We start from the raw sequence: 23,767 nt of genomic DNA, 5'->3' as shown, positions 1-23,767 counted from the left end.
AAACCTGTGTCCCCTGCATTGACAGGTGGATTCTTTTTTTTTTTTTTTTTAACATCTTTATTGGAGTATTATAATTGCTTTACAACAGTGTGTTAGTTTCTGCTTTATAACAAAGTAAATCAGTTATACATATACATATGTTCCCATATCTCTTCCCTCTTGCGTCTCCCTCCCTCCCACCCTCCCTATCCCACCCCTCTAGGTGGTCACAAAGCACCGAGCTGATGTCCCTGTGCCATACGGCTGCTTCCCACTAGCTATCTATTTTACGTTTGGTAGTGTATGTATGTCCATGCCACTCTCTCACTTTGTCCCAGCTTACCCTTCCCCCTCCCCATATCCTCAAGTCCATTCTCTAGTAGGTCTGTGTCTTTATTCCCGTCTTAACTCTAGGTTCTTCATGACCTTTTTTTTTTTTTTTCCCTTAGATTCCATATATATGTGTTAGCATACGGTATTTGTTTTTCTGTTTCTGACTTACTTCACTCTGTATGACAGACTCTAGGTCCAGGCAGGTGGATTCTTAACCACTGTGCCACCAGGGAAGTCCCTTGGCCTGTATTTTTAAGTAACTGTTTTTAATGTTAGATTTAAACTTTGTAGATCTTAATTGAACATAATATGAAGAATTACTTCTGAATTGGGACAGATAGAGGAATTTTATTTTAAAAGCAGGGAAAGGATGTTATTGAAATAAGCCTTTTGACAGAGATGTGGAAGGTTGGTTATATTGCTGTATAAGTGTTAAAATTTTGATTAAGAAAAATTGGATTTTTTGATATGTGTAGTTACCTGTAGCCCCCACCACAATTAGGATACAGAATGTAGAAAGATGAAATATCTCCCAACTGTAGAACAGAGTCTTCTGACATTTTGGAGACACAAAATATCTCTCCAGATGAAGAAAGAGCTATTGAGTAAGGATTGAAAAGTCAAGAATAGCTTGTATGTGCTGATTGCTTGATTTCCTGACATGACCAAAAAATAAATAAATAAATTTCTTTGGTTGTGTAGTTATATTTATGACAAATTTGAAAACATGGAAAAAAGTGAAAGTAGAAGGTAGGAGAAAGAGATGGGTAGGTTAACATGTCTCAAGACAGGTTGTTTTAATGGTGGAGGAATCTAGCCAGTGCTTGGTGGGGAGGGATGCTAACCAATTCTCTACACTTAAAAATTTAAACTTACAATTCCAACCCTTAAAGGCAGCCCTTCAGTTATATGAAAGATTTAGAATAATTCATGATGTTGGATGAGCATCTTGAACAGAATGCTTCTCTTTTTCTCCCATAAAATCCAACATACCTGCCTTTCAAAAAATAAAGTTGACTAAGAAATTATTTATGCATTAGTTTTTATTTACTATGTGTAAGTTTTGAAAATGTTATTACCATTTATTAAGCTCATTATTAAGTACCAGACACCATCTAACAGCTTTATACACACTTAAATCTCACAACAGACTAGAAGATATAGCCAACAGATGAGGAAATAAAAATTCAGGATTGTATTTAATGACTGTGGAAATGCTTATGCCATAATATGTGTATGCCACAATTATGCTATAAAAACACGTAGCTACTAAATGTTAGAGCTGGGATTTAAACTTAATCTATTGTAAGAGAAGTAATTGTGTAATACGAACAGTTTTAAAATACTACAAGTTGTCCAAAAGAGTGCTCTGGCAGTCACCTTATAGAGTAAGTGATAGACACACAGCTTTACTTTGCTGGGATAGTAATTTATAATACAGAAGATTTGATAGCTACATTTCTTTTCTGATAAGGCTTTCTTGGCCCCAGAAACTTAATTCACATATTTCAGTTTCTAAGAACAGTCTGAGCCCTTCTACCATTTTGATTAAAACTGCAACAGATTTATTTGTATTACACTTTGTTTTTAAAAATGACAATTTTTAATGCTTTTGCTGTAGTGCTATTTGTAGTAGAGGCAGTCAACGTGGTGATATTCTTAGCTTTACTATTATAATAGCAGATGATCTTAAAAATATTGGATGTCACTCTAGCTTTATTTTTTTAATTTATTTTTTATCGAAGTGTGGTTGATTTACAATGTTGTATTAGTTTCAGGTGTATAGCAAAGTGACTCAGTTATACACACACATATATATATATTCTTCTTCAGATTTTTTTCCATTATGGGTTATTACAAGATGGTGAATATAGTTCCCTGTGCTGTACAGTAGATCCTTGTTGTTTCTCTTTTATATATAGTAGTGTATATCTGTTTATCCCCAAATCCTAATTTATCCCCCCACCCTTTCCTCGTTGGTAACCATGTTTGTTTTCTATGTCTGTGAGTCTATTTCTGTTTTGTAAATCAGTTCATTTGTATCCGTTTTTTGAAGATTCCACTTGTAAGTGATATCATATATTTGTCTTTCTCTGATTTACTTCACTTAGCATGATAATCTAAGTCCATCCATGTTGCTGCAAATAGTGTTATGTCACTCTGACTTTAGAATTACTAAGTGATTATAATAATTAGTAATGGAAGTGACCTTAGAAGTTGACCAGTTCAACCTTTCACTCAAAGCAGAAGTTACCTTTTAAAATATTTTTGATAAAGGCTTATCTTGCTGTTGCTTGAACGTATCTGGTGCCCAGGAAGACACCGTAGTCAACCTTTAACAGTCATATTTTAAGATCTTCTAAATTTCCAAATATTTGAACACCATGATAGCATTCAAACCTCTTCACTTTCTCTTGGCTTCCATCATCTGCAGAGGGTTTGGCTTTCTTTTCAGAGCTCTTTTTTTCCCCTCAAAGAAACAGTTATGTATCTCTTCACGAGAGTTACTGTTTCTCTAAAAAAACAAAACAAACTCTGGGGATGAGACAGCAGGAGAGATAGGGAGAGAGGTCTAAGCTTATTTCCTAGAAGCATCCTTCTCTCACATACCTCATGGCATTGTGGCATTTTGTGCCTCAGCAAAATTACTTATCACTTCATTTCACAGCTCTTTGGGTTGCTTGGCTAATGGTGAAAGTAGAGAATGAGTTTAAGATACAACTTGTTTCCACCTAGGGTAAACTGAACAGTTATGAAGTCTTTCTTTTGTATCCAATTTAGTTTGGTTTTAATGTTTGTCTTAATGAAGACCAGAATTGAGCGTAATGCTCTAAACAATGTGATAAACACAAGATTCAGTAGAACTGTCACAATTCCAGATTTGTGCATTAGATTTCTATCAGAGTAGCAATTTTTGTAAAGCAGTGCTGTCACACTACTAGCTGTCACTAACTGTCCTGTTTTATATGAACAGGCTGAGTCTGTATTCTGTATTTATGAAATTCAGTTCTTGATCTATGACTAACTACTTATTCTTAAATCCAATTTAATTCTATCCAGCATTCCAAGAAAGTCATTAAATCTTAAGAAAGTCATTAAGTGCATTGTTACTCTTTCGGATGTTTGTGTTGTATGTGGTGTCTACTTTCCAGGTCTTTATTCAAGTTTTTCACAAAAGGCTTTGAAAAGGACAGGGTCCAATATATTAGTTTTTCTGGTCACATTACTTCATATTGACTTAGTTGAATATAAAATAATTTTCAGCCTCTAATATTCTATGATCCTCATTTGTATTTAAGGAGGAGTGTATAAAGACTAGTACTTTGATTAACGTGTTTAAAGTCAAACTGAGGGGGGGAGTTAATCAAAAGTAAACTTTTTAGAAAGGTAATATTTTACATTATAAATCAACTATATTCCAATAAAAATTAATTTAAAAAAATTTTTTTAAAAGGTAATATTTTGTGAATGCTGATTGACCTGGAACTCAGAGGAGTGTGGTGAATGTCTTGACTTTTTAATTTTAAATGTAAAATTTAGTTAAAATTTGAGTGATAAAATGCTGTTTTCTGAAGTTAATACATCAATCCCCTCTATCTTTGTTAGCTACCATGAGAAAATACCATAGGCGAGGTGGCTTATAAAACAGAAACTTATTTTTCAAGTTATGAAGGCTGGAAGTCCAAGATCACCGTGCCAGTGTAGTCGGGTTTGGCTTAATGCCTTCTAGCTGAGTCCTCACATGGCTGAGAGAGAGCTCTGATGTCTCTTCCTCTTATAAGAGAACTAATTCCATTATGAGGCCCCATGCTCATCACCTCACTTAACCCTAATTACCTCCCAAAGGTCCCAGCTCCAAATACTTTCTATTACATTGGTAGTTAGGGCTTCAACATATGAATTTTGGGGGAACACCGTTCAGTTCATAGTAATCTCCCCCTTTTACAGTCTACAGTGCATTGATTTTTATGCTTTTTACATTGTTACACTTCAAAATAATATTTCTACAACAGTTGGAATACATTCACTAATTGAGATATTACTATGTTTTGTTGCTTTAATTTTTTTATCCTTGATATTCAACTCTGTATTGTAATGGAGTAAGTTTTTTTTTTAATTAATTTTTTGGCTGTGTTGGGCCTTCATTGCTGCTCACAGGCTTTCTCTAGTTGCAGCAAGCAGGGGTTACTCTTCATTGCAGTGCACGGGCTTCTCATTGCGGTGGATTCTCTTCTTGCAGAGCACGGGCTCTAGGTGCTCGGGCTTCAGAAGTTGTGGCACGTGGGCTCAGTAGTTGTGGCTGGTGGGCTCTAGAGCATAGGCTCAGTGTGGCACACTGGCTTAGTTGCTCCACGGCATGTGGGATCTTCCCGGACCAGGGCTCGAACCCGTGTCCCCTGCATTGGCAGGAGGATTCTTAACCACTGCACTACCAGGGAAGTCCCCAGAGTAAGTTTTGATATGAAAAACTTGAATCTTTTAAAATCTCTTAACCTCAAATGACATGTTATTTATTATTATGTATTTTAAAGGTTTGATGCTTATCTCTTCTATAATGAAAATTGAGTTCTGATTTTCATATGGTGAGGTTATCTTGGTTACTGGCTTTGATAGTAATCTTAGCTCCATCACTTCCTAGCCTTATGAGTTTTACTTCTCTAAGGTTGTTTCTTCATTGGTAAGTTTTGGTGACTTGGGCTTTGAGCTCTTCTTATTTCCAGTCTGATATTTTTACATTCTAAATCTCTAGAGCTCAGATTTTAAAAATTTGGCTTCAAGAGACATTACAAAATTAGAATGTATAGAAATTGGATTCCTCTTTATGTTAGAAATGGGAGAAATAAATATCAAAGATTATTCAGGGTTTTAAACTAGAGGTAGGGAAAATGGTTATGGTGAAATTGGGAAGAACATCTTTGGGAAAGCAGATAAGCTGTTAGACTTTTTGGGGGGTTGGATAGTCTTAATCTCAAAGAAATGTTGTAAAAATAATACAGAGAATTTCCATATTCGTTCATTCATATTCCCTGATTGTTAATAGTTTACTGTATTTGTTTTACCATTCTCTGTGTGTACATGTACCTATGCACACACTCACACATATTATATGTTCTTGACCTTTAATGTCTTGGTCTAAACCCTGTCATTACCTGAAACGTTACATTCAAATCACAAGCTCCTATGCCTCCACTTTTCTCATTCAGTACATTTTCTCCTGCTGTTTTTATAAATGAACAGAACAATCCATAGTAAGCTTGACTCAGCAAGCATTCAATAATCACTACTGTTAAGAGCTTTTATTCAATCTTTTTGAAATTTCCAGTTCCTTCTCCTCTCCTCCTTATTTTTTTCCAGCTTGTCTTACTTCACTCTCTGATTTAGACTTCCATGAAATGTTAATCTAACCATTCTCCTGGCAGTATCCTCATCTCCCTTGCTTTTCTTTACACCTGCCTGGCACAACTCTAATTTCTTATTCGATCCAGCTGCTTTGTGCCTCCCACCACTCCCTACTCCTAGACGTGCTGCTGGACATTGTTAACAGTCTTCAAACTGCGCAGGCTTGGGAATACTGTATATCCCTGGTTTCCAGCTTCTACTCAGGTTTCAGTGCTGCCTGTCAATGCCTCGTTTTACTAGTTGGCTGTCTTTTCTCCCAGTTCTTTGCAAATCTTTTCCAGCCTTCTCAAATCTCCACTCAGTTGATGAGATCAGCATGTCTCTGTTTCATTTGTTCCTAGTAGTGCCTGATTAGTAGGCACTGGGTAAATATTTTTTTTACGTGGATGGCGGAATTAAACATTTTTAGTGTGTAGTTCTGTCAAGAAACTTAAGCGAAGGTGTTTTGTTCTATACGCAATTAAAAATGAATGTCTAAAAAAAATGAATGTCTAAAGATTGTAGCTTGAAGGAAGGATTTGGTTGGGAATTATCCTTACTGAAGCAGTGAACAGTAGATGAGATGGCTAAAGAGGTAAGCACATAGAGAAGAGAGAGCTGACAAAAGCAGTTAACATTTATGTAGAGGGATAGGAAAAAAAAATGAGGCAGATGTCAGTCACAGAAACCAGTGAAAATGGTTTACACAGAAGCTCTTTATTTTTATATTTGTATGTGATACTTGACTATTATTAGTATATATTCTTCCTTTATTTGTTCAATAAAACATTTGTTGAATGTGTCCAGCAGGCTCATCTGGAAATGGTTGCAGTTTCTTTTTAATGTTAACAATTTGAGTGGGACATTGTGCTGTGTTTCCCAGAGGAACTAAACAATCACTATAAGAATAAGGAGGAAAGAGGTAAACAGAGGCTGGATACATAGAAGCCCATGGAGGCCAGAAAGGTTATGATTCTGTCATTTAATTGAATTTTGCAAATTGGTGATTTGCAAAAGTATGAGGTTCCTCCCCCCCCCCCAATATACTAGATTTTAAATATCACTTAATATTTTTGGTATCGAATACTTTTAATTCTTTTGTAATCGTAGGTGAGTCACCTTAGAATCTTACAATTTTTGGCACTGATGGAATTTTAGAGGTAGTACCTAATCTCCTCTTGATGTGGAAATCCCTTACAGATTTTTTTTCCCACAAATCTTCAGCCTACAATACCTATCCTTTCATGAAAACCATCTTTTTGTTACCACTGTTTCGTTATTCTTTCATTTCAAAAAGTTGATGTTTATATTATGGTAAACTGCTGCCTTCCAAATTTCCCTTAGACCTTTTGGAAACAGTCTGTTGGCTTTAAAAGCACTGGCTTCCTTTTTTTTTTTTTTTTTTTCTTTTTTCTTTTTCTTCCTTTCTTCCATCTTAACTTTTTTTTTTTTGGTCAAAAAAGGTAATATGTATTTATTGTTCAAAATTCGGAAAATGTAGGTGCATGTTTTGCTACATCTAATTTCAGTGAAAAAAATGCTAGTTTCTTACCAGCATTGCTCAGTTATAGAACCTTGAATTTAGAGAGATGTTTACTTTCTCTTTCCTTAAACAGAGAAAGGGGATGTGTTATTCAAAAAGCTTTATTTTGGAGACTGACCCTCAGCCCTTAATGATTTAGATTTTTTAGGTACATAGTAGACAGGGTAGTAATATAAAAAATACAAGGTTTTTTTTTTTGCCACGCCGCACAGCTTGAGGGTTCTCAGTTCCCTGACCAGGGATTGAACCTGGGCCGCGGCAGTGAAAGCCCAGAATCCTAACCACTAGGCCACCAGGGAACTCCCAGAATGCTATTTTTAAAACAAAGACAAGCCTTTGCTCAGAATTCAGTGGTTTCCCATTGTTTCAAAGATAAAGTTTTTAATCCTAATAGGCCCACCTCATCCAACCTTCTTTCTCTCCTTCAACTGTCCCTTTCTTACTAGCTTTTGCTTCCCCAGCTTTTATATTTTTGAACGTGGTTAGCATATCAGGGCCAGAGGTCCTTTGCATTTGGTTTTTCTTCAACCTTGAAGCTGCCTCTTTCCCCTTGCTCTCTCCTCAGAGAGGCCTTTAGTGATCAACTTATCTAAAGTAGTTCCACCCTTTCTAAAGTAGTTTCCACCCTTTCATGTTGTCCTGTTTGGTTTTATTTATGGCATTTGTCACCATATGAAATGATTTTATTTACCTATTATTTGAATCACCAAACTAGAATGTAAGACCCGTGAGAGCAGATTCTTATCCCTTGTATCTCCAGTCGACAGAATAGCATACATAGTAGGTGTTCAGTAAATGTTTCAAAATATGGATCACTTAATGACTGACATAGATTATAAATAAATTTTTCACATACCATATTGTAGTGAATATCCTTACGTGTATGTGTATTTTGCACGCATTAGTATTTTTTTAGGATAGATTCTTAGACTTTGTTTTAAGCTATGCTGCTGGGTTCTAAACCATTTTTAGCTCTCTACCCAGGCCTTACAAAACAGACCACAGGCTGGATTTGGCCATAGGCCTTAGTTTGCCAAAGCCTGCCTTTAGTTCATCGTAAATAGCATGTGAATTGTCTCTGTTTAATGTCAGAATTCCCTTCTGAAATCACCTGGTCCAGACACTTTGGGGGTGGGCAGCTTTTGGACAACTTCTTTTTCCATCGTTTTTACCTGTTTATTTTGAGCCAAATCTGGTAATTTCTGTTTTCCTAGAAAACCCTTATTTCAAAGCCTTCTCTTCATGTGTGTATTTTATATCATCTTTCTCATTCTTAGTGTTAACTTAAAATTAGAGCGATTCAGCTAATTTATATATTTTTTTTCCAAAAGAGCCAGCTCTTGAATTTATCAGTAGTTATTATTGTTTTTTTTTTAATTTGATTTTTCTTTTCTGCTTTTTTTGGGGGTAACTTTTAAAACATATTGTTTTGTCTGGTAATGAAAGCCCTTAAGAACATTCCTTTGAATTATATGATTCTGTGTTTTATGGTTTGATAAGAAGTGTGTTTGTTTTTCACTTTCAGTTGATTTTCTTCTACATTTCTAGTTTTGTCTATTAACTTTGTAGCCACAGGAATCTTAAACTACTTTCTTATCAATCTCAGGAACAAAAACAGTTTGTTGATTCCTTGTTTATTATGTTCTGACATTTTTTTTTTCTGCTCTGGTATGAGCTGTAATATTACATTGTTCTTCATTATTCCTTGTCAGAGCTACTGATTTCTCCAATTTCATATCTTGCCAGCCTGTTTCCCTCCCTGCCATCCCTGCCCTCTTCCCTTGTGCAAATTAAAAACACTACTGGAGGGACTTCCCTGGTGGGGCAGTGGTTAAGAATCCGCCTCCCATTGTCAGGGACACGGGTTCAATCCCTGGTCCAAGAAGATCCCACATGCCGTGGAAGCAACTAAGCCCCTGCGCCACAACTGCTGAGCCTGAGCTCGGGAGCCTGTGAGCCACAACCACTGAGCCTACGAGCCACAACTACTGAAGCCCGTACACCTAGAGCCCATGCTCCGCAGCAAGAGAAGCCACTGGAGTGAGAAGCTCACGCACTGCAGCAAAGAGTAGCCCCCACTCACCGCAACTAGAGAAAGCCCGCACGCAGCAACGAAGACCAAATGCAGCCAAAAAAAACCAAAACAAAAAAAACCACTACTGTATATCTCCTGTATTAATATTCTACTTTACTTGTGACATTTCTGGTCACCACGTGGAGAGCGGGGTCCCCACAACAAGCAGTTAGTTAGATTCTCTAGCCACTATCTGGGTGTCCTGAAATTTAACTCAATTCTGATCTAACTACCCAGAGATAGCATTATATCCCAGAGATTAATAAGGGCTCAGTCCCACAAGACTGTCCCCCCGAATACTTCAGATGCCAGTTGAAAGTCCAGATTGTTATGATTGTTAACCATGCTGCTGGCTAACCGGCTGGCTGGCTGTAAATCAGGTTTGATTAATTTGCTAGAGCAGTTCACAGAACTCAGGAAAACAATTTACTTACTAGATTACTGGTTTATTACAAAGATATTAAAGTATAGGAGTGAATGAAAAGATGTACAGGGCAAGGTCCAGAAGAGTCCCAAGCACATGAGTTTTTGTCCCTGTGTAGTTTATGGAACTCCATCCTCCAGGAAGTGCTCCTAACTTTAATGGAGGCATGAATAATTAAATCTTTGGCCAATGGTGATTAATTCAACCTCCAGCTCCTCTCCCTTCCCTGGAGGAGAGGAGGATGGTGTTGAAAGTTCCAGCCCTCTAATCACTTGTATATATGTGCCAACTCCTGGCAACCAGCCCTCACCCCTAGAGGCCTTTCTGGAGTCACTACATTAACTTATCCTCAGGTGTGGTTGTAAGGGGCTTGTTATGAATAACAAAAGATACCTTTATCTCCTATTATTTAGGAAATTCCAAGTGTTTTAGCCCTGTGTCAGGAGCGAGGATGAAGACCAAGTATAATTTTCTTATAAATCACAATATCATACCTTGCAGTCTACACTCCACTTACAATAAATTTGTATAAATATCTGTAATAACTTCATTTCTAATCCCTCTTGTTTGCTTGGAATCTAGGGGTCCTTGATCTTTTAAAAAATACTTTTATTGACATAAAATAAACTGCACATACTTAAAGTATACTATTTGATGCTTTGCATATACACATCGTGAAACTCTTAGCACAGTCAGGATAATGAACGTATCAAGAAAAATTTCCTTCTGTTCCTCCCAGTTCCTATCCATAGGCAATCACTGATCTGCTTCCTGTACCATAGATACATTTGCATTTTGTAGTGTCCAGTGAAAAAAAAGCACAACCTAAAAGGTGAGAATTACGTTTTGTTTGGCGGACAAAACTGAAGGCTTAAGCCTGGAAGTTAGCCTTTCAGATAGCTCTTAGGGACTAGTCCAAAGAGGTAAGGGAGGAGCCAGGATATATAGAAGTTTTGCAACAAAACCCAGGTATTTGGAACATCAAAAAAGGTTAAGGTTAATTAAAGAAAACCAGACATTTCAAGTTAATGAATTTAGCTCTTTTCTATTATGGGAAGATGCAAGGGTCTGGGCTTATTGAAATCATTCCTTTGATACGCACCTTAACTATCTAGGGCCAGTATCCTCCTTTTCTCCATCCTGGATCCCCTCAGGGTGCACAGTTGGCAGTGGCTGCTGTAGCTACTGGTTTGTTGGCCCGCGGCAACATCCTTTGTTTACTGATATAGGAGGCAACATTTTTCATCCGCAGTTGAATTCAGTATATAGTGTATATGTTGGGAGTCTAACTTCTTTCCTTCACCATAATGACTTTGAGATTTATCCATGTTGTTACATTTATCAGTAGTTCATTCTTTTTTATTGCTTGGGTATTCATTCCATTTATGTATATACCACAATATGGTTATCCAGTAACCTGTTCGTGAACAGTTGGGTTGTTTCCAGTGCTTGCCTATTACAAATAAAACTATGAACCAGAGTACAAGTCTGAGTCTTCATATGGACATATGTTTTCATTTTCTTGTATAAACATTGGGAATGGAATTGGGATTGTGTGGTTTGGGGATGTTTTTTCCTTTTTAAGAAGCTGCCAAACTGTTTTCCCAAGTGGTTATACCATTTTACATTCCCATGAGCAGGCTATGAGAGTTCCAGTTCTTCCACATCCTTGTCGACACTTGGTATAATTATTCCGTAGTTTTAGCCAATACAGTAGAAGTATGGAGGTATCTTACTGTGGTCTAAATTTGCATTTCCCAAATACTAATGGTGCTGAAATGCTGAATATCTTTACGCATGTTTATTTGCCACTTGTGTATCTCTGGTGAAGTGTCACATTCTGTGCCCTTTAAAAATAATTGGGTCATGTGTTTTATTATTGAATTCTGAGAGTTTTGTACATATCTGGATAAAAGTGTTTCGTCAGATATATGATCTGCAGATGTTTTTTCCCAGACAGTAGCTTGTGTTTTCATTCTCAACCATGAGAACTTTCAAAAGGCAAAAGTCTAGTTTAAAAATTTCATCTTTTAGGGATTGTGGGCCCCGCCCCCACCCCCACCACACGCGGCTTGTGGGATCTTAGTTCCCCAGCCAGGGACTGAACCCCCACGCCTTTGTCAGTGAAAGCTCTGAGTCCTGACCACTGGACTGCCAGGGAATTCCCTATGAATTGTGTTTTTAGTGTACTATCTAAGAAGTCTTTATATATAGCCCAGGGTCACAAAGATTTTCTCCTATGGTTACTCTAGAAGTTTTTATAGTTTCAGGTTTTACCTTTTTTGTCTGTGGTCCTTTTTAAAAATTTTGAGACATTCTTAACATATGATGTCAAATAAGTTTAAGGTGTATTTTTGTGCATTTATATATTGCAGTGTGATTACCACTGTAGCATTAGCTTAAACCTCCACACATCACGTGCATAATTATCATTTAAGATCTTGGCTCAAAAAATCTACAAACAATAATGCTGGAGAGGGTGTGGAGAAAAGGGAACCCTCTTGTACTGTTGGGGGGAATGTAAATTGATACAGCCACTATGGAGAACAGTATGGAGGTTCCTTAAAAAACTACAAATAGAACTACCATACCACCCAGCAATCCCACTACTGGGCATATACCCTGAGAAAACCATAATTCAAAAAGAGTCATGTACCACAGTGTTCACTGCAGCTCTATTTACAATAGCCAGGACATGGAAGCAACCTAAGTGTCCATCGACAGATGAATGGATAAAGAAGATGTGGCACATATATACAATGGAATATTACTCAGCCATAAAAAGAAACGAAATTGAGTTATTTGTAGTGAGGTGGATGGACCTAGAGACTGTCATACAGAGGGAAGTAAGTCAGAAAGAGAAAAACAAATACCATATGCTAACATATATGGAATCTAAAAAGGTTCTGAAGAACTTAGAGGCGGGATAGGAATAAAGACGCAGGCGTAGAGAGTAGACTTGAGGACGTCGGAAGGGGGAAGGGTAAGCTGGGACAAAGTGAGAGAGTGGTGTGGACTTATATATACTTCCAAATATAAAATAGATGGCTAGTGGGAAGCAGCCGCATAGCACAGGGAGATCAGCTCGGGGCTTTGTGACCACCTAGAGGGGTGGATTAGGGAGGGTGGGAGGGAGACGCAAGAGGGAGGAGATATGGGAATATATGTATATGTATAGCTGATTCACTTTGTTATAAAGCAGAAACTAACACACCATTTTAAAGCAATTATACTCCAATAAAGATGTTTAAAAAAAAAAAAGATCTTAGCAGCTTCGAAATACATATACAATGTTGTTGACCATAATCATAATACTGTACATTAGCTCTCCAGAACTTAACCCATCTTCTACCTGCAAGTTTGTACCCTTTGTTACGGTCCATTTTGCATTGAGTTTTGTATATTTTTGTATTCATTCATTCATTCAGCCAGCTAGCTGCACTGGGTCTTAGTTGCGGCATGTGGGATCTTCGTTGTGGCATGTGGGATCTAGTTCCCTGAACAGGGATGGAACCCTGGGCCCCCTGCATTGAGGGCACGGAATCTCATCCACTGGACCACCAGGGAAGTCCCAAGTTTTGTATATCTTTCTATATTCTGTTCTGTTGATCTGTTTTACACTGTTATTACAGTGTCTTCATTGCTGCTTTATAAGTCTTGAAATCAGGTGACATTTGCCCTCCAATATTATTTTCTTTTTAAAATTCTTTTGCTTATTGTAGAAAAATTCCCTCTGAGGTTTTGTTTGGGATTGCTTTGAATCTGCGGATAAACTTGGCAAGAATTGACGTCTTATTATTGGGTCTTTTGACCCACAGACATGGCCTGTCTCCATTTATCTAGGTCTTCTTTAATGTTTTGTAGTTTTCAGTATACAAATATTGCACAATTTTTGTCAGATATATCCCTAAGTATTTCCTAGTTTTAAGTTGCTGTTATAAGTTGTACTTTAATTTCTGATTGTCCGTTGCTACTATGCACTGATATAATTGATTTTGTATATATTGATCTTGTATACAACCTTGCTTAACTCTCTTCTTAGTTCTAGTAGCTTTTTTTAGACTTAGATTTTCTACGTATATGATCATGTCAGCAAATAGACAGTTTTATTTCATCCTTCCCCATCTGACTTCCTTTCCCCCCCGCCCCACCTTGTCTTACTGCACTGGCTTAGAATCTAGGACAGTGTTGAACAGAAGTGGTGAGAGTTGATAGCCTTTCTTTGTTCCTTAGAACATGGGTTAAGCATTCAGTCTTTTACCATTAAGTATGATGTTGCTATAGGTTTTTTATTAGTAGACTTTATTTTTTTTAAATAGGTTGTAATAGACGCCCTTTATCAGGCTGAGTCTTAGTTTCCTGAGAAGATTTTATCAGGAATGGGTGTTGTGTTTTGTCAGATACTTTTTCTGCATATATTGAGATAATTGTGTGTTTGTTTTAGTTTACTATATGGTGAAATGTCTCTATTGAGTTTTTTTGTTTTTGTTTTATTTTCCCTCGGGTTCGCGGGCCTCTCACTGCTGTGGCCTCTCCCCTTGAGGAGCGCAGGCTCAGCGGCCATGGCTCACGGGCCCAGCCGCTCCGCGGCATGTGGGATCTTCCCGGACCGGGGCACGAACCCGTGTCCCCTGCATCGGCAGGCGGACTCTCAACCACTGCGCCACCAGGGAAGCCCTCTATTGAGTTTTGAAAGTTAAACCACCTCTGCATTCCTGGGATAAAGATATTTAAATAATAAAAAAGTGTTTTTCACACATTTCTTACTTAGTTTCATTTCTGGTACTGTTCATTCTTTTCTGTAGATCAGCCTTCTGTCTGGTAACTTTTTTTTTTCTTTTTTTTTCTCCTGTTTGAAGGACTTAACATTTCTTAGAGTGTAGATCTGCTAATGATGAATTATTTCATCTTTCTTAAGGCTGAGAAACTCCTGTTGGTCATTTTTGAAAGTACTTGTGCTGGATATAGAATTCTAAGTTATCAGTTTTTTCTTTCTAAGCATGTGGCTGCAACATTTTCTCACTTGCATGGTTTCCAACAAGGATTCTGCTCTAATTTTTTTTTTTTTAACCTCTTAGTTCCTCTTAGTTTAAACCAGGGATTGAACCCGCACCCTTGGCTGTGAAAACGCAGAGTCCTAACCACTGGCCCCCCTCTGCTCTAACTCTTATGTTTGTTTCTCTTATTGCTTTTCAGATGTTCTCTTTATCATTAGTTTTGAACAATTTTATTATGGTGTACTTTGGTATGGTTTAGTTCATATTTCTTATGCTTGGACTTCGTTGAGTCTTTTGCATCTGTATTTATACTTTTCATCAGATTTTGTGAGATTCTGGCCATTATTTTTTCTTTCACCCCACCTCCTTGAGCGACTCCAGTTACACATAGATTAGGCTGTCTAACTCTGTCTCAGGGCTTATCTTTCATGTCTCTATATTTAATCTTTTTACTTGTTGAACATACAGAATGCAGTTATATAAAATAATTTAACATTTTTGTCCACTAATTCTGATACTTGGGTCAGCTAGATTGGTTTCAGTTGATTGATTCTTCTCTTCAATATGGTTCATATTTTCCTGCTTCTTTGCCTGCGTAGTTTTTTTTTTTTTTGCGGTATGCGGGCCTCTCACTGCTGTGGCCTCTCCCGTTGCGGAGCACAGGCTCCGGACGCACAGGCTCAGCGGCCACGGCTCATGGGCCCAGCTGCTCCGCGGCATGTGGGATCTTCCCGGACTGGGGCACGAACCCGTGTCCCCTGCATCGTCAGGCGGACTCTCAACCACTGCACCACCAGGGAAGCCCTACCTGCGTAGTTTTTAATTAAATTGTTCAATGTGGATTTTGCCTTCTTGGGTGCTGGATATTTTCCCATTTTTTAAAATAAACATTCTTTAGATTTGCTTGGGACTCGGTTACCAGAAACAGTGTGATTTAAAGTCTAGCATGTGAGAATTGGTGCTATTCCCAGTCCTTCCTGAGCAACAGGCACTGTTCCCTCTGATTATTTCAGATGGTTCTTTCCTGGCTTTGGGTGGTTTCCTCACACACGTACATATTGATACTCTGCTGAATACACAAGGGGGAACATATCTTCTGCAGATCTGTAGCATTTTCTCTTTGTATACCTCTCTTCTTTCCAGTATTATATCCTAGCTACCTTGGTCATCCTGAATGCCCAGCTTCATTTCTTCAACTTAGGGAGTCTTCCAGCCTCCACTTGGATTCTCTTCTGAGTTCCCTTCTCAGTGCCATGACCTGGGAGCTCTCCAGGCAGTAAGCTCAGGAAACCATAGGGCTCACTTCATTTCTTTCCTCTCTGTCTCTGTTAGGGATCACATCAATTCAGTATCTTAAGTTCTAGTTTTATTTATATATAAGTAAAATTACACATACCTACCTGCATTGGACAGTATATATAAACACATTACATATGCATGTGTACAGCAAAGTGATTCAGATTGTGTATATATATATATATAAATTCTTTTTCCTTCTCTTTTCCATTATGGTTTATTAGTTCCCCGTGCTATACAGTAGGACCTTGTTGTTTATCTATTTTATATTTAGTAGTTTGTATCTGCTCATCCCAAACTCCTAGTTTATCCCTCTCCACCCCTCTAACCCCTTTGGTAAAACCAGAAGTTTGTTCTCTATGTTTGAGTTTGTTTCTGTTTTGTAAATAAGTTAATTTGTATCTTTTTTGGGGGGGGGTACGCGGGCCTCTCACTGTTGTGGCCTCTCCCATTGCGGAGCACAGGCTCCGGACACGCAGGCTCAGCGGCCATGGCTTATGGGCCTAGCCGCTCCGCGGCATGTGGGATCTTCCTGGACCGGGGCATGAACCCGCGTCTCCTGCATCGGCAGGCGGACTCTCAACCACTGCGCCACCGGGGAAGCCCATTTGTATCATATTTTAGATTCTACATATAAGTGATATCATATGGTATATGTCTTTCTCTTTCTGATTTCACTTAGTATGATAATCTCCAGGTCCATCCATGTAGCTGCAAATGGCATTATTTCATTCTTTTTTATGGCTGAGTAGTATTCCATTGTGATACATACCACATCTTTATCCATTCATCTGTCGAAGGACATTTAGGTTGCTTCCATGTCTTGGCTATTGTAAATAGTGCTGCTATGAACATAGGGGTGGGGTGCATGTATCTTTTCAAATTAGAGATTTCTCTGCATATAGGCCCAGGGGTGGGATTGCTGAAAGTGCCCACATATAACTGGCAAACCATTAGAGGGCAATTGGCTTTTCTGATTTATCCAGTCTTATTGTATATGGCTGTAAATTCTTTGTCTTTAGATATGCATGATCTTTTATAGAAATAGGTACATTGTGATAGTTTGTTCTTATCTTTGATTGAATTATCTTTTGAATGCATTTGTACTAGCTTCAATCATGTGTATTTATGTTTTACTTTTGGAGGGGGGTAGTAGGTACTATAAAGAAAGCCTCCTTGAGTTTTATACTGGAGAGGCTCATAGGATATGAAAGAATAAATTTATTCTCTATTCTATTGGCCTGAGAAGCTGACTCTGGCAGCTTGAAACCTATGAACATCAGTTTCCTTATCTGTAAAATCAGAATACTAACTGTATCATAAAGTTACTAGACTGAAATGAGATAACAGATGTGAAAATTATTGATAAATTTTGTGGAACTCCATAAATATTGTGGCAGGTGATATGAATATAAAATCACATCTCTGCATGTGATGCTTATTCTGCAATTGACAAATGTAAAACCAGTACCTAAAATGACTTTTATGATGGTAGGGTCTACACAGGCATTCCTTGACTTTGAATGCTTTTTGCATTATATACTATTCTGTGTTATCTTTAGCTCCCATGCTTTTAGCTGTTGATGGTTTATTGGTAGAATTCACCGCCTCCTGTCCTATGTCCACTGTGAAAACAAAATAAACAAAACAAACAGAAAAAATCCAACTCCCAAGGTTGATAATGTACACCTCATTAAATTGAAGGGAAATAGTATGAGAGCTAATTTGTGTCTTTTGCCCTGTTTATTAATAAACTAGTTTTAAATTGAGGTACATTAGTTCCAAAGATGAACATTCTCTTTGTATATGAATGTTCATTAAAATACTGTGTACTTCTAATAACTTCTCATATACACAGATTTGTTTTGACAAGTGTACACCATTTCTTGAACACTTACTTCATAGCCATGAAATAGAATATTGTTTTTATGTACCTTGGGTTTATAAAGAAGTATTCTACCCTTTGCAGAACGCCGAGAAAATAGAATGTTCTTTCTATTCTAAACTGTTAAACTAATAGATCTTTGTTAGACACATACTGCCTGAAAACACAGGCATGCAGTTTATAGGGAAACGATGTTATCCTTCTGTCATGTTTGGATTCCATATGTGTAAGCTGATCATGCCAGTCATCTCAACCCTATTAAGTTGAATGATATTTGTTTATTAAATAGAAAGACATTATCCATAGATACACTGTATTTGAACTGTTTATCTCGGTATGGATTAAAACCCTTATTCTCTATAGTGTAGTTAAATGGTTACAAATCATAAACAATATACTCACCAAGCATATGGAAGTTTATTTTGATTAATTTTGTCACATTTTGGTTGTTGGAATTTTACAGTATTAAACAGGCTCTTGAAATTATTGTTGATGTGAGTTATTGAAGATTGACTTAATTTCTCATGTTTTTATTTTTCAGAATTTCTTTGAACATTTGAATTTACTAACAGCTTTTAGTAAACTAATTCTAAAGTTTTCCTCGTTTTTCTTTCTTATGTGCATCTTAAAGACTGGTTTTAAGGGGTGTGGCAGGACGTTCTGGACTCGATGAGTTTCCACTGAAATGTCGGAGAAGTCAGGCCAGAACACAAAAGCAAAGGATGGGAAAAAGTATGCGACACTCAGTTTATTTAATACTTACAAGGGTAAATCATTAGAAACTCAGAAAACCACAGGTGAGTAAAATCAAGTGGCATTTATATTTTTTATAGTTTTCATGGTTTTGTTTTATTACTATAAATGACACACTAGAGCTATTGCTGTTAGGATCTAGGGCAAACATATGTTAATGCAGCCCTGTTTACATTGGGCTTTTTATATACGTACACATCTTTGAAGGGATATGAATTTTTTAAAGTTGAAAATTTATAAATGTTTTAAAATATGTTTTTTTTCCCTGTTTGTTGTCATCAGAAAATAAATAAAACTATGTGGTTCCAAAAGGGAGACTTGGTCAATGAGATTAATAGGCATAAAGCTATGTATTAGTGGATTTATTCTACCACTTTTAGTTATGGACTAGAGAGAGTCCTGTGGTTCTTAGTTTTGTTTTGTTTTTTAATACCTTGAACCCAGTGTTTACAGTGAAGAGTGAAAACTGGACCATGTGCACATGATAACTGTATGGTGCATTAACAGTGTTCATTATGTACATAAGGGTAGCATATTTCTTCTTTTCTAAAATTTATTTTATTCAAGTATAGTTGATTTACAGTAGTGTTAATTTCTGCTGTACAGCAAAGTGATTCAGTTACACATATACATACAATCTTTTTTCATATTATTTTCCATTCTGGTTTATCACAGGATATTGAATACAGTAGGACCTCGTTGTTTATCCATTCTGTGTTTAATAGTTTGCATCTGCTAACTCCGAACTCCCAGTTCACCCCCCCCACTCCCCTCCCACTTGGCAACCACGAGTCTGTCCTCTATGTCTGTGAGTCTGTTTCATATCATGTTTATTCTTTAATGTACGAAGTTTCGAGTTTAAAATCGATTCCCTGGAAAAATTAAAAAATAACATTGTCAGTGTTTTCTTTTTCATAGTTTATAGGGTTGGTTCAGTTGTTAGAATTTTTGTTTAATCTATGTTCTATTTTATTTGTTTTCTGTATACTCTATTTATTTATTTATTTTTGGCTGCCTTGGGTCTTTGTTGCTGCGCGCAGGTTTTCCCTAGTTGTGGCGAGCGGGGGCTACTCTTCATTATGTTGCCCGGGCTTCTCATTGCGGTGGCTTCTCTTGTTGCAGAGCATGGGCTCTAGGTGCGCGGGCTCAGTAGTTGTGGCTCACGGGCTTAGTTGCTCCACGGCATGTGGGATCTTCCTGGACCAGGGCTTGAACCCATGTCCCGTGCATCGGTAGGTGGATTCTTAACCACTGCGCCACCCAGGAAGCCCAGAAGCGTGGAGTCTTAACCATTGGACTGCCAGGGAAGTCCCAGTTGTTAGAATTTTTAAAGCACCTGTTCAGTGGCTTGATAGTTAATTTTAGTATAATGTCTACATTGGGTTATGTTGTAGGTGTGTGGCTTAGTTTTAATTTTTTCATTTTAAAGTAGAGAATAATAATTCAAGATCCTGTTAATTCCTATTGTCTTTTTATTTTGTTTTAAGAATAAAGTAGTTACTAAGAAAGTTGATGTTACTGATCTTTAGTTGCAGCTCGGCATGGATTGCAGAGTCTTGGAAAAGTTGGTATTTCACGGCGTATGCCTCCACCTGCTAACCTCCCAAGTCTCAAAGCGGAAAACAAAGGCAATGATCCTAATGTGAACATCGTACCTAAAGATGGCACAGGATGGGCATCAAAACAAGAGCAACATGAAGAAGAAAAGTGAGTCAAAGTCTGTTAAAGAATGAAATCATTCCCCTTTCTTTGTGGGAACTTATGTTTGAGTTCCTTATGTGCTAGGTGTTGTGCTATGCCCTTTAAAGTGTTTTATATAGTCAACTTCTGTGTTTTATATAGTCAACTTTTGTGTAATTTTTCCTATGCCTGGGTTTAGTGTCAGTATTTTTATGTGTCAGGGTAGAACAGTTGACAGAATTGCTAATCACAGTTTTCCTTGTATCATACACTGTCAGGCTCCCTCCTATCCCATCCTCACCAAATCAGGCATTCTCTTTCTACAATGATTTAAGAGTTGATTCTGTTAACTACTTTTCAGGAAGCTAAGAGTTTCTGTCTGCCTGATTCATTGAAACTATACCTGATGCACATCATAGGTGCTCAAGTAATATTATTTGAATGAGTAAAGAATTCACAAGAAAGCTGACATGGAATTAGTAATATCCCGCTTAATCATCATTCATTCAATAAATATTTAGCATTCTGTGTCACGGAGTATTCAGGGCTCTTGGTTTATTAAATGACCAAGCTAAGTAGTGGTAGTTTTTAAAGATAAGACAAGAACATGAGTACTTAATGCTTTTTGCCTATATCTGTTACTAAATTTCTATATTCTGGTTTGGGGAGCTTTATATAATAAATACAACTGCTTGGGCAAAGCTAACTAAAGACTTATCGTTCTCTACTTCTTAGTTGTTATAGAATTATTTTATAGTAGCAAGTCAGTTTTAGGTCTAAGTATACCAGAAATATATTGCATTTCTTAAGACTGTTAACTGCCTTTTTCATTTTTAAGCCTTAACTCCTTACAAGAATTGAATAAAACTATAGACCCTTTTAAAACACCTTTTACTCATGGAGATGCATCAGGCAGGTTGCGGTTACCTCTTGATTAACAGTAATATGTACAGTGGTGAAACTGTTGACTGCCAAATGGAGAGCTTGCTTAGCCTTAGCCCCTGGTTAGTTCCACCAATCCAGACTATATGTATGACTATAATGCTATTCCTAATTATAAATGTTCACTTCTTCAAAACAAATTTTTGGTAGCTATGTTCAATAATGAGTGCTTCTTTTTTTTCTTTATTTCCTTCTCTTCTTTCCTTCCTCCCCTCCTCCCTCCCTCCCTCCCCTTTTCTTTCCAAAATTAAAAACAAAGCTGTCATCTCCTTGGGTTATTCATGGGTAGAAATGAAAGGGGACAAAAATAGCTGTACTTCATTTAAAGGGATGTTGCAGAGGGAAAACATGGTGGCGTGCATCTGAGTAAATATGTAGCCAAAATAATTTGTATACAGATTTAGCTTAAATGCAATATTTATTTTATTTAAACATACAATATCTGAAATAATGGATTCATATTTTTTTTAAGAGCACCAGAAGTTCCACCAGCACAACCAAAACCTGGGGTTGCAGCTCCCCCAGAAGTAGCACCTGCTCCCAAATCATGGGCCAGTAACAAGCAAGGTGGGCAAGGAGATGGTAAGTGGACATTAGCTGGGGAAACTGGTTAGGCTTGATAGTTACTGAACAGCCATGCAGGAGATAAGGGGCGAATTATGGTGTTTTGGCAGGGGTAGAGAACACTGTCAAAAGATATTATCAGGCCCTGAAAAAAAGGGTCTTGTAAAAATTCTCTTGGGCTAGTTAAGTTTCAGTGTTAAGAGCCATGTATGAGCCAATAATAGGGATTAAAGAAGGAGTCTTTAAGGTACCTTATGCCCCACATTACTCTGTCTTTACCCTACATGACCAGACAAAATCTTGTGCCTTCAGCTCTGAGACATAAAAGTACCCAGACGTTATGTTGATTGCTAGAAACCATATTATTTTCCATCTGTGCCCCTAAACCTCTTCTGTTTCAAATATGCTGTTCACGATTTCCATGGTAGAGAAGACCTAGAGAGTAGCCATGAAGCACAGTAGCTGTAATACTTCCCTCCCTGCTAGGAATGTTTGGAATCCCCAACAAAACTTAATTTTCCCACTTGCAAAGCATGTCTATAAAACATTGTATGGAAAAACCCATCTGGGCCCTCAAGCTAATAAAATCAGCTCTTTTAAATTTATGGAAGTATAAAAATAAATAGGCGGGCAGGTAGGTAGATAGGTGAATGAGTGAATAGTGAGGGGCAATCAGTATCTCCGCAATAAATGAAAATGAAGCATTTTAGTCTCACCATGATACTTGCAGTGTTGATTCATAAATTCTACTTTAGCAATATTATTTGAACTGATTCTTAGAGTTATTTATTAGTAAAGGAATTTTACTTATATTGAAAATGAAAGGAGTTGTAATAAAAGAGAAACAGAAGTGAAATTCTCCTTACTTTCCTCATTATCTTTAATGAGTCCACTGGAACAATGTCTGGCAGATTCCTTTCTTAGATTTTTATTTCCTCATGGCTGTTCATTAACTTTCCAAGGGATTCTAATTCTAGATAAATTTAAAAGTTTTATGGATACGAACAGTCACCACTGAAATGTGGAATAAATTATCAAAAAAAGACAGAGAGCTCTATCCTGGGAGGGTTTTTGAATTATCTTCAGAATAAAAGTTACATGTAATGTTTTTTAAAAAATATCCATAGGAATCCAGGTGAATAGTCATTTTCAGCAAGAATTTCCCAGCCTGCAGGCAGCTGGGGATCAAGAAAAAAAAGAAAAAGAATCAATTGATGACAGCTATGGACCTGGACCCAGTTTACGCCCACCAAGTAAGAATACTTTCTATTTAATAAAAATACAGAATGAGATTATATTTGTGTTTTATCTTGTGATATAACCTCCTGTCTGCTATTGTTGTATGTATGATGACTCACCTAGTTTGAAAAGGCAGATAGTAACTGTAGTTGCTTGCCACTCAAGTATGGTTTTTACGTGAACAGCATCAGTTTAACTTGAGAACTTGTTGGAAGTATATGTCTTGGGCCTCACACCCAACCTACTAAATCAAAAGTCAGCATTTTAACAAGATGCCTAGGTGACTTGTTTGCACATCAATATTTGGTCATTTTTACAATAGTAGAATTTTTTAGCACACCTCCCCAATATGCAAATATTTGTTTATAATTTATATCCATTCGTTTGCTTTCTATTAATATTCTGAACTCAAACCGAGGTACCAATCAATTTGGATAGTAAGAGATACTCGTATTACGTACATTATAAAGCAGAAACTAAAAATAGAAATATAAAATCTTTGAGAGATTTTAAAACATCTTAAATTATATTGGATTCATAGTGTTGTTACCAAATATCTCAAAGAACCCTGTACCATGTACAGGGAAGTTCCTATTTACAGTAATGGTTACAAATCCATGTTTTTGATAACCTAATACATTTTATATCTCTTTGGCTCATTTCTTGCCAGGTCTGGGAA

The 23,767-nt window shown here is 37.2% G+C and overlaps 1 protein-coding gene across 1 annotated transcript in view; it reads left to right on the top strand.

Annotated features, from left to right (window-relative positions):
* PRRC2C (proline rich coiled-coil 2C) overlaps positions 1-23,767 on the top strand; it is a gene marked incomplete at its 3' end in the record, with an annotated part of 93,750 nt that overhangs the window by 6,629 nt on the left and 63,354 nt on the right. Inside the window, exons 2-5 of the mRNA XM_079697967.1 lie at positions 18,542-18,707; positions 20,193-20,370; positions 21,758-21,867; positions 22,977-23,102. Coding sequence (XP_079554093.1) covers positions 18,596-18,707; positions 20,193-20,370; positions 21,758-21,867; positions 22,977-23,102 — 526 coding nt within the window. The 5' untranslated portion in view covers positions 18,542-18,595. The remainder of the gene's footprint in view (positions 1-18,541; positions 18,708-20,192; positions 20,371-21,757; positions 21,868-22,976; positions 23,103-23,767) is intronic.

The sequence above is a fragment of the Hyperoodon ampullatus genome (genome assembly GCF_949752795.1).
Source record: "Hyperoodon ampullatus genome assembly, chromosome: 2".
NCBI lineage: Eukaryota > Metazoa > Chordata > Mammalia > Artiodactyla > Ziphiidae > Hyperoodon > Hyperoodon ampullatus.
The sequence above is the reverse complement of the archived record's forward strand: the minus strand, read 5'-3'. Positions and strand labels throughout refer to the sequence as shown.